Consider the following 12,073-nt stretch of genomic DNA (forward strand, 5'->3'; position numbering starts at 1 on the left):
ACAGAACAAATTCATAAATACAGAGAACAAACAGGTGGTTGCCAGAGGGGATAGGGTTTGGCTGGACTAGTGAAAAGGTGAGGGAGATTAAGAGTACAAAAAAATGAGTTATGGGGATGAAATGTACAGCATGGGGAATATAGTCAATATAGTCAATTCTATTATAATATCTTTGTATGGTGACAGATAGTAACTAGACATATCATGGTGATCATTTGTAGAAATATTGAATCACTGCGTTGTACATCTGGAACTAACACAATGATATAGTTCAATTATACTTCATTTTAAAAATATGTAGACACTGGGAGGAAATGCATCAAAATGCTAATGATGGTTATCTCTATGGGGTGGGGATTATGAGTGATTTTTTTTTTTTTTTTTTTTTTTTGCGGTACGTGGGCCTCTCACTGTGTTGGCCTCTGCCGTTGCGGAGCACAGGCTCCGGACGCGCAGGCTCAGCGGCCATGGCTCACGGGCCCAGCCGTTCCGCGGCATGTGGGATCTTCCCGGACCGGGGCACGAACCCGTGTCCCCTGCATCGGCAGGCGGACTCTCAACCACTGCGCCACCAGGGAAGCCCTATCACAGTTTTAAAACCATGATTATCTTCAGATCTCTACTTGCATAAACATAAGCTTAAAGCTAAACTATCATTTTAGATCATGAATCTCTATGAGACCTTGTATCCTCAACCCTTCTCTTGGTTATATGCATTCTCTAATATGTAAACGCCTAAAGTAATGATGATGTCTTCTCTCAGTAATCTCACAGGGGTTAGCTATTTCCTATGTAATAATAATAATAGGTGATTTATATATAATAAAAATATTATGAAGGAAGTGCTGAATCAATCTGCTGTGGTAAATAGGTTTACAAGAAATAAATTATCACAACAGCAGACGTTCAAGACCAATAAAACCTTCACCGTAGTATTGAGCCATGACCATGCCTTTATAGTTATAACATTATATGCAATTTTAAACCAACTAATTGGTGAAAGAAAAAGTCCTAGATCCTGGCTGATCTAAAATTAAAAAGGTGAATTTTTTAAAAGTTCTTGTTTGGCTGGTATGGAGAGGAGGGATGGAAATACACTTCCTTAGAGTGCATTTTCACGTTTAATAATCACCTGCCTTTGATAAGTACTGGGGTTAAGGGCCCTTGCTGATTAGTAACCGTGTTTATTGACTGTGTTCACAGGGCTTCTTCATACATTACCTTTTTAATCCTCACAACACTCAAGTCTTCTGACTCCAGGTTCCATGCTTAAACCCTTAAATCATTTGGTAAATCAAACATGTTAATTCAATTTAGCAGGATGACTAGTAAAAGAAATGTATTTTTTTTCTTTTTGCGGTACGCCATAGCCTCTCACTGTTGTGGCCATGGCCTCTCACTGTTGTGGCCTCTCCCGTTGTGCAGCACAGGCTCCGGACGTGCAGGCTCAGCGGCCATGGCTCACGGGCCCAGCCGCTCCGCGGCATGTGGGATCTTCCCGGACCGGGGCATGAACCCGTGTCCCCTGCATCGGCAGGCGGACTCTCAACCACTACGCCACCAGGGAAGCCCAAGAAATGTATTTTTAATTACATTCTTTCATTATTTATAATCAAAGGAAAGCAAATAAATAAAATACTTGAAGCATTTCCCTCTCTTGGAAAAAAAGGTGTACTTCCTGTTTTTCACATACGTTTAATTTCAGCAATTCTGTGGTCATGATGCAATAATGGAAATAAACTGAGATGCCTCTGAACTCTGAGATTTTATGATTTAGATAATGAAGACCACTGAAGCCAACTTTTTGTTTTTTTTTTTTACTAACTCATTCCAATGAATTGCACAATGAATTAATTACAGTATTAACACTGTTATTTATTTCAAGGATTAAACTCTCTAACATTTCCCCTTGGGCATTAACATTCTAGAAAAACACCTACTTTGAATTCAACCATGAGGCTCCACACCTCAAACCTCCAGATTCCTGTTAAAAACGAAAGCAAAAAACCTTATTCACCTTGGCTGTTTCTACCTGGGCTGAGAGAGGAAGCAGAGAGGATGCTGAAATTTAATGGATCCAAGAGAATAATGATAATGAAGATGAGTATCTTTAGTTAAACCTTAAAGAAATGGTAAAACTTGGGCTTCCCTGGTGGTGCAGTGGTTGAGGGTCCGCCTGCCAATGCAGGGGACACGGGTTCGAGCCCTGGTCTGGGAGGATCCCACATGCCACGGAGCAACTAAGCCCGTGCGCTGCAACTAATGAGCCTGTGCTCTAGAGCCCGCGAGCCACAGCTGCTGAAGCCCGTGCGCCTGGAGTCCATGCTCCGCAACAGGAGAGGCCACCGCAATGAGAGGCCTGTGCATCACAACGAAGAGTGGCCCCCGCTCGCCGCAACTGGAGAAAGCCCGCGCGCAGCAACGAAGACACAACAGCCAAAAATAAATTAATTAAAATAACTAAAAAAAAAAAAGAAAGAAAGAAATGGTAAAACTTCAATAGACAGATAATGGGAGAACAGCAATTACATGAAGAGGAGAAAATAATCTAATTTTAAGAACCTAGGTTATGAGAGACAGAAAGAAAAAATAAAGGCATGGAAAAGAAATGGCATCTGGTTTTAGAGACCTTTTTTGTATAGGAAATTGGCAGTCCCTATCTGAATTAGACTTAGAAACATTATTCTTACAAGATTGGATTGGGAGAAGTGATTTAACCATTCATCAATCTCACTTGAGTTTACACCAGGACTATTCCAGGTTTATATTTATTTATCCATTTAATGCTCATGACAATTTTACAAGGATTTGTGTCAGTAGTCCCATTTCACAGATAAGAAAAATGAGACACAGTAATGCAAAAAAAATGATAAACCAAAATATCAAAATTTTAAGTAAAAGAAGATCAGTATTTTTCCTTTGTCTCAGCTTCCAATATGGCCCCATCTGGCACTGTTAACAATTCTGTCTTTATTTTAAACTTTGCTATTTTTATCATGATTTTTTGCACTAATTTTGATTTTTAAAATACTGCCTTAAAATAGTATTGATCTTGATTATTGAACTTTTTAGTGCACTTGTAAATTTTCCATCCCAGGCAGGTGCCTCACTTGCCTCACCCTATTGCCGGCCTAAGTAAGAGGGAATTTCACTTATACATCAAAGTTCCATTTTATTTCTTTAATAAAAAGAAATTATTTCCTTTTATTTTTATTTAATCATTAAAAGGAATTCCTTCACCAGAAGGAATGGAATTATGACTAAAACTGAAACAGAACTTAAGTGATCACTCTGATTTTTAAATTATCTTAAGTCCAGATCACCAGTTTTCATATTTTTTCCCTAGAAGAAAGAAGAGAACAAATGATTATCACTTTATAGATAAGAAAACCAAGACATGTAACAGCTCAGTCACAAAGTTAAAGCTAAGCTTCCTGGTGCTGAATGGGACACACTATATTAGAAGCTTCTCTAGGGACAAGTTTGAAGAAAATGAAAATATAAAGTATACTTATATGAACAAATGTAGGCCAAATAATTTGGATCGAAAGAGTAAGGTTTTGTAAAGAATATGTGCTTCTGGAGCTTCCCTGGTGGCGCTGTGGTTGAGAGTCCGCCTGCCGATGCAGGGGTACACGGGTTCGTGCCCCGGTCCCGGAGGATCCCATATGCCGCAGAGCAGCTGGGTCCGTGAGCCATGGCCGCTGAGCCTGCGTGTCCGGAGCCTGTGCTCCGCAACGGGAGAGGCCACAACAGCGAGAGGCCCGCGTACCGCAAAAAAAAAAAAAAAAAAAAAAAAGAATATGTTCTTCTGAATTAGACACAGTGAACTTGAATTCTCCTTCGGCCACTCACTAGCTGGGTGATCTTTGACAAGTTCTGAAGCCTCGGTTTCCTCATTTATAAAATAAGCCTTCTCAAACCTACCTATCACTGTGTTAGAAAGAAAAAATGAGAACGTAGCTAATAGTATTTATCAATTAGGATCTCAACCTATGACAGATGGTACATACAAAACAGAAAAATTCAGATTTTTTTAGAGGTTTTATATATATATATATGTATATATGTAGAAGGACAGAGAAACCTAAAGGGATAATGCATCTGAGGGGACAGTTGCCTGAATCCAAACGAGAGAAAAGTCAGATAGAGTTATTTGTCTTTAAAAGTAGTGACCTTTGGTGGAGGAAGCCAGGGAAATAAATACTCTGACCTTACTGTCCTCTCTCCCTCTGATTTCCAACCAAACCCTAAGCTAGAGGGCATTGAAGCCCAGTTGCTTTAGCCCATGCAGGCTGGTCTTAAGGGAAGACTGCCAGGAACAGAAGGATGAAGAAGGGGTTTAGAGGAGCAAAAGGAAGCTCACCACTGCATAATAAGAGCTCCTAATTACTGAGCATTTTCTATGTAACAGACAAAAACACTTGCGCATTTAATCCAAATAACAATCTTTTAAGGTGAAAACTATTATTTTCCTATTTTATAGATGAGAAACCTGAGGCTTACTGTAGTTAGGTGACTACAGAACCAAGAATGGACAGGGGAAGTGAATGAAAGCTATCTTTGCCATGCCCCATCATTGCAGAAGAACAATAAATGGTAGTGACTGGTTTCATAATTATCATCACTGTCATCAAAACCATTGAATTCCAACCCCTCTAGCAATTGTATTTCCAGGAATTTATCTCATAGTTATAATTCATGAGTATAATAAAGTATGTTCAGAAGTGGTGTTTGCAACATTGTGTTAGCAAAATATAGGCAAAACTTAAATGCCTATGAACTTGAACAGATTAAATAAGTTATAGTACATTTAAAAGATGGAATACCTTGATACCTTGTGGTCAGTAAAAAGAAGCAGCTCTATGAGTACTGGCTACTGATATTTTGATATATTGGTTCAGAACAGTGTGTATGTTACCATTTCTGTTAGAAAATAAAAATTACCCTGTTATCTGTATTCTTGTAGATGAAAGAATATCAAATATGTCTGGAAAAATACTTAAGAAACTGGTAACTCAGTTGCCTTTGGGGAAAGCAACTGGATGGCAGGTGAAATAGAGATACATTTTTATTGCATACCTGTACTTTCGAATTTTTTTTACCATGCTCATGTAATACCTATTTTAAAACATAAATTAATTAAGGAAAAAATCAAATGGTATGTTATTAGTTACCTTCCAGGGACTTCTGTAATTTGGAAAACAGTGACAGAAAATGGACGTGCATAAAAACCAGCTTTCTTACTCTACACCATGAGCGATTTGCTTTCTCAGTAACAATAAAATCCCTTGCCATATCAACTTCAGTTAAATGAATGCAAAATAAGGAGTAAACTTCCATCTGTATTTTACAATGCTTTGCCCATGCTGCAAAAGCAAAAGCTGTAGGGAAAACAATGAGAAAATTAGCACCTTGAAGCCAGGTAACAGTTAACTCAGAAGGCAGGCTAAGCATAATATCACACTCAGAAACAGCCCAGCCTGAGAACACCTCAGGAGGACTGCTGTTGTTGTTGTTGTTGTTTAAAAAGCAAACTCTCTTGCCCAAAGGAGGCAGGTTGCAAATTAACCACAGCTCCCTAAACCCCTGGGGACTTACAGAGCTCTATCCCCTGGGTAACACCGCTGTCCTTCCAGGTTTTCACTCTTCCCAAGAAACCTGACATGCTGTTTCTCATGGCATTTTCAAATTGGGAAGATCAGGACGGAAAAACTTTGCCCATCGGGAATGGCGAGACTGGCTGATAAAATGACGGAGTTGATGATTAACTGTTACCTGGATAGACAGTTTTGTTTTTTTTTTTTTAAAAACAATGCGCCAACCTGAGTTTTAATTGTTGATCTCCTCCAGCCGTTGCCTGGGAAAATGTCCTTCCTTGGAGGAGGCATTTCCAGGAGTTTCAGCAAGTTTCCTTAGGATCTTATGGTTTCTGAGATTCGATTTTCTTCGGGTTGCGGGGAAAGACATAGGAGGTTGATACAAGGCGCTACGCTTCGGAGGAGAACGGATCGCCTACTCCAAAGCAACTCCGGCCTGAGCACTTAGCCCCTCCCGTTTGGGGGTCCCGGGGCCCCGCCCCCGCACAGCAAACCCTATAAAACCGCTGCGACCAGGGTTCTTCCTGCAAGTCTGGGTTCAGTCCGACTCCAGGGTCAGCGAGGTACCCCGCCAACTTCCCGGAGCATCGCGTGCCCGAGCCATGGCCCAGGGGCTGTACCACGAGGAGTTCGCCCGGGCGGGCAAGCAGGCGGGGCTGCAGGTCTGGAGGATCGAGAAACTAGAGCTGGTGGCCGTGCCCGAGAGTGCTTACGGTGACTTCTACGTCGGGGATGCGTACCTGGTGCTACACACGACCCAGGCCAGCCGGGGCTTCACGTACCGCCTGCACTTTTGGCTCGGTGAGAGACGCGGGCGGCCGGGCCCGGGCGCGCCCAGGTCGGGGAAGGGCGTGGCCGCTGGGGGTTGAGGTTTGCGGGCTGGTGGGCAGGGCAGCGCTAGCCGGACGGGCCTGGAGACCCTTCGCGCCGGTTGAGCCCCCGTGGGCCTCCCCCCGCCTCCCCCCCACTTTGGGCCTGGGCACCTTTTCCCCGCTGGCGTCCGCTCCTGCAAACGCGGGGCGCAGCGAAGTCGGGAGCAGTCTTACCTCATAGCTTTGACCTTTGTCGTGTCCATCTCCCGGGGTTTGGCGCCGCTTCCTCTCGCTTCACCCTCTTTCACCTTCCAGTCTCCAAACCCACCTCCCGCCCGGGGCGGCCGCCCGCTGCACCCTGGCACTGGCCAAGTTCGGCTCGCCTTCCGACAGGTTCAGTCCTGGTTCCCCTGTCAGCGAGGAGATGAAGTCAAACAAGTTTGTGGGCATTCGCCGCAGACGGCGAGAATTCCTTTAAGAAAATTATTTAGTTTTATTTTTTGCCCTTGGGCGTCAGCTTAGAGTTCTCTATTATTTGCGGCGATTAATGTTCTGGGCCGCTTTAAATCAGATTCCAGCCTGCCCCGCGCCTGCTCGCAGGTTTGGCTAAGAGAAATTCCTGTTGATTAGGATGCTGGCGGCTTTATCAATATAAGTAAATAGCTTTATATGGCAGAGTTTGTATTTAGATGAGTTGCTTTATAATAATAATTATTAGTTTTAAATTTATTATTTATGTATCTGAACAAGAAGACAGTTTGGAACAAAACAGCTCCTTCATCAGTAGTAATTATTTTGGGCTTCACCGGCGCCAGGCTCTCAGGACACTGGGTCTTGAGTGTTCTCCTTTTCCCACCTTCTACTTTTGCTCGTAAACATCCTGAATGTCTAACCTCTCCCTGTGAGATCATGTGCCAGTGGGCACACTCCGTCTAACAACGCACCGATTGTCTGAGCCTTATTGCCTTCTTTTAAAATCAGCTTGCCTCCCCTAGACTGTGTTTATTTTTAGTTTTATTCATGAGTCTATGGGGAAAACACACAAAACCACACACACATACACATTTTGAAGTCCCTGAAAGTCATTTTTTCCCCTAACATTTGAAGATTTTAAGAAACAAAGAGAACATTAAGTGATGTTCTCAATATTAGCAAAAACCCGGAGCAAACACTCCAAATGAGAAATCCATAGAGGGAGACAGCACTGTTTCATTACAGCACTTGATATTAAAATGTTGTGCTTGCTTGAGCAGGCTGAGGCTGAGATCTAAACTCATTTTGGTTTCCTAGTGTAATGTCACTGTTCCTATTATCACAGACAGTGATTTGTTTATATTTTATACCCCCTAAAAGAAACTCCCCACTGAAACCTTAATGTATAACTTGTGTTCATGAATGAATGATGCCACATAGAATAATAATGTCCTTACCTTGGTTTTTCTGTTTAGAACTTGGATCTGGAATGAGTAAAAGTATCTGAAATGCCACATCTGTCATTTTGGTGAATTAAAATGTGAAATAACTTCATATCATGCTGTGTAGACAGCAGTTAAGTTTGACTTTGTCAGAGGATTCCAAGGGGGCTTTAAACACAATTGTTTTAATTCTATAGGTTCTTTCTTATCCAGGAAGTTCTTCAAGCACTGTGTTTCGTAGGGTTTACAGATTCGAATTAACCCGTTCATTTAGTGCTCACCGGTTTCAAAAAATGTAATAGAAAATACTTTGGGCAAAAACATTTTATGATCTTAAAGGTCTACTAAAACTGAACTTAATAGTGTGTTAATTAATAAGTTAATTCAGCAACTTTCAACGTGCCCAGCATTGTGTGCCCAGCATTTTTGCATATGAATGATTTATGAACCTTTCCTGAAACTTTACAATCTCAAAGGTGCAATAAAACAAAAAGTGATATAACCCAGGTAAAATGTCATGAGCACTATGAAAGAGACACCACGTGTCTGTGGTTATGGGGATGCAGAGAAGCCTTAATGGAAAGAAAGGAAAATGAGGGGAATTGGGAGGGATCTTGTGCCAAGAGAAAATCATGGGAACCGTGGAAAGTTTAGCGCACTATAGTCAGCAGGACCTGTAGGTGGAACTGTTCAGCAGCTCTCCCTACTTCAGTTCCCTGAAGCAAGCTGGATTTCATCCAATGTATTCTACTCTAAGACCTAAATTCGGGTGAATTCATGAGGATTATTCAGAGGGACAGATTGAGACAAAGTTCCAAGTGGGAGAGCTGAAGGTTCAAGGAAAGAGAAAGTCTGACTAAAGGAAGTCAGTTGGAAGGAAGATGAAAGAGAGTAGAGTTAAAATCAGCCTGGGATAAAAAAAAGGTGGCTGGTGTAGAAATGAAGAAACCCGCCAAGTAAGAGGAAGAAAGGGGAAACAGGAAGAAGTGGGACACAGAACGGGAGAACAGAGGAAGAGTCATCTTTCCTGGTCTCTCCCTCAGTGTCTTTCCATAGTACCTTTGCATATCTCAGATTATTTCATTTTTTAAATTTATTTTTTGTTTCCTTTACAAAGTAGGAATTTGTTGCATGTAACTTAGAAGTTGTTGCATCGGTCCTTCCTGAAAAAACATTTCAGCTTTGTACCTAGCAGTTGAAATACATCTATCTGTGCTGGGCTCTTTGTAAGGCATGGGGATCCAAAAAGTTGGGTTACAATATACAATGTACAGTACAAGGAGCTTATAATATACAAGGGCTGGAGAGGATGCTGAGAAACTGGAGTTTTATACATTGCTTGAGGTAGAGGAGAATATAAAACGTACAACCTTATGGAAAAGAGTCTGGCAGTTTCTTACAAAACTGTACATGCCACTACCATGTGATCCAGCAATAGCATTCATGGGCATTTAATCCAGAGAAATGAAGTTTTATATTCATGCAGCAACATGTACATGCATGTCATAACAGCTTTATTTGAATAGACAAAAACTTGAATCAGCCCAGATATCTGTCAGCAGGTGACTGGTTAAACAAGTGGCACATCTATACCAAGGAAGACTACTCAGCAACAAAAGGGAACAAACTATTGATAAACACAACTCAGATGAATCCCTTAGGGAATTATGCTGTGTGAAAAAAAAAAATGCCAGAAGGTCTCATGCTATATGATTCCATTTATATAACATTTTGGAAATGACTATATTTTAGATTTATTGTCACCAGAGGTTAGAGATGACGTAGGGGAGGGAGGATTCAGGTGGGAAGTGGGTGTAGTTAAAAAAAGGCAACATAAGGGATTTTTTGGTGATGGAACTATGCAGTATCTTGACTATGATGGTGGATATATAAATTTACATATGTGATAAAATTGTATATAACTAAATGTACAAATACACACAGATGAGTTCAAGTAAAATTGGGAAAATATAAAAAAGATAAGTGGATTGTATCAATGTCAATATCCTGGTTGTGGCATTTTGTGCTGTTCTGTACTTATATACTTATACTTTAATATACTGTAGTATACTAAACTGTACATACTAAAGTTTTACAAAATTTTACATTGAAGGAAACTTGGTCTATTGATCTGTGTGTCTATACCAATTGGTGTCTTCCACCAATACCACACTGTCTTATTTAATTACTGTGGCTGTATAGTAAACCTTAATATCAGATAGAATTAGTATTCTTACCTTATTTTTCTTTGTCAAGGTTGTTTTAGCTATTCTAGGGCCTGTACCTTTCCACATTAATTTTATAACAAACTGACTCATATAATCTGTAATAAACCTCAATATGATTTTGATAGGAATAGAATTAAGCCTATAGATCATTTCGGGGAAAATTGACATATTTATTACATTACAAGTCTCACATTCCATGAATACTGTCTTTATATTTATTAAGGTCTGATTTTTTATTACCATTTTTTAGTTTTTAGCATGTAGATCATGTACCTGTTTTGTTAAATATGTATCTGAGTATTTCAGTTTCGTTGAAGTGACTGTAAATGGTATTGTGCTTTTAATTTCAACTTTTGCATGTTCATTGCTTCTATATAAAAATGAGACTGCTTTTTATTATTGATTAATCTTCTTCATGCTGTCTTGCTGAATGCACTTTTTCTGAAGAGGTTTATTTTGGTAGATTCCATAGAATTTTCTATGTAGGCCATCCTGTCATCTCTAAATAGACACATTTTTTTTCTTCCTTTCCAATCTGTATGTTTTTTATTTCTTTTTCCTACCTTTTTCAGTCGTTAAAACTTCCTGTGTTATGTTGAGTAGGAGTACTTGCCTTGTTCCCCATCTTTGGGAGAAAGGATTCAGTCTTTGATCACTAAGAATTTATGTTAGCTGTATGTGTTTTGAAGATGCTGTTTATCAAGTTGAGGATTTTCCCCTGTGTTCCTAACATGGCGAGAGGTTTTTTTTTTATCATGAATGGTTGTTCAGTTAACTTAGTCATTAAACCTCTCTTTTTATTTATGCTTTATATATAAAATCACATCCCCAAAACAATTTTAGGAAGTTTACAGCATATTTACAAATATAATATAACATAGTATAAAATAACATAACACAAAACAACATAACGTGGAAGGCATTGGGAAAATTAGCATAGGGAAAATAAATGAAGTCATAAGCATACTCATTCAGAACATTTGTAAGTTTTTGAACACTTATTAGAATTTCATCATAATATAACTGAATTTGATTTTAGTTTTCATTTTCAAAGGCTAGTATTGACTTCATTAAGACCTTTCAACCTCTTTAGAAGATTCTGATTTATTCATACTGACATTCGCTGGCCTTGCACAGTGCATAAGCATCAACAAATGATAGCATAATTTAACTAACTTACTTCTAGTTCATTCATTAGTCGCATGCCTGCCCATTTTCATCTACCTAAAGAGATTACGGTTTCAACTTGTACTCAAGTAAGAATATTTATATCAAATACATCATCCTCAACACCTTTCATATTAACCTTGATTTAAGTTTCCTTCTTAAAGTCTCTCTGTACAAATCTACATCTATGCCCTTATTAGTAATCTAATTTATGGATGGGAAAGTGGACAGAAGAATGACACTAGGCCCTTTCAGACTGCAAAATTGCATGTGTTTTTTATGTGGTAAGTAATTTTCTTTGACCACAACAAGTTCACAAAATTGGTATCATGTCAAATACTCTTCTAGCTACTAAATTTTTTTCTGAGAAGATACTTACTACACAGGTCCCCTTTGAGAGTGAGAGGAGTTGTAAATAAATCCAATTCTTTCTTTTTTTTTTTTTTTTTTGTGGTACGCGGGCCTCTCACCGCTGTGGCCTCTCCCGCCGCGGAGCACAGGCTCCGGACGCGCAGGCTCAGCGGCCATGGCTCACGGTCCCAGCCGCTCCGCGGCACGCGGGGTCCTCCCGGACCGGGGCATGAACCTGCGCCCCCTGCATCGACAGGCGGACTCCCAACCACTGAGCCACCAGGGAAGCCCCCAATTCTTTCTTTAATATACCTGACTGACTTCCTTTCTCCAACTTTCATGAATACTCTTTATTGGGGTTCCAGTTGAACTATAGTATTGTTACAGCTTCTGAACATTTATGCGTCAGTTATCCATGGAGGAAAATAACATTCCCCAGTCACCTCAAAATTTTACTGGTAATGAGAGTCTGAGTATAAAAAATATCTACTAATATTGTA

General features: G+C 40.1%; 1 protein-coding gene across 1 annotated transcript in view; it reads left to right on the plus strand.

The window, feature by feature from the left end:
- The first annotated feature begins 5,889 nt into the window (after nucleotides 1-5,889).
- SCIN (scinderin) overlaps nucleotides 5,890-12,073 on the plus strand; it is an 80,307-nt gene continuing 74,123 nt past the window's right edge. The window contains exon 1 of the mRNA XM_027102548.1: nucleotides 5,890-6,401. Within this exon, the coding sequence (XP_026958349.1) occupies nucleotides 6,203-6,401 (199 nt within the window). The 5' untranslated portion in view covers nucleotides 5,890-6,202. The remainder of the gene's footprint in view (nucleotides 6,402-12,073) is intronic.

Source organism: Aethalodelphis obliquidens, unplaced genomic scaffold (genome assembly GCF_003676395.1).
Source record: "Aethalodelphis obliquidens isolate GAN/ISIS:26980383/991018 unplaced genomic scaffold, ASM367639v1 scaffold5, whole genome shotgun sequence".
Taxonomy (NCBI): Eukaryota; Metazoa; Chordata; class Mammalia; order Artiodactyla; family Delphinidae; genus Aethalodelphis; species Aethalodelphis obliquidens.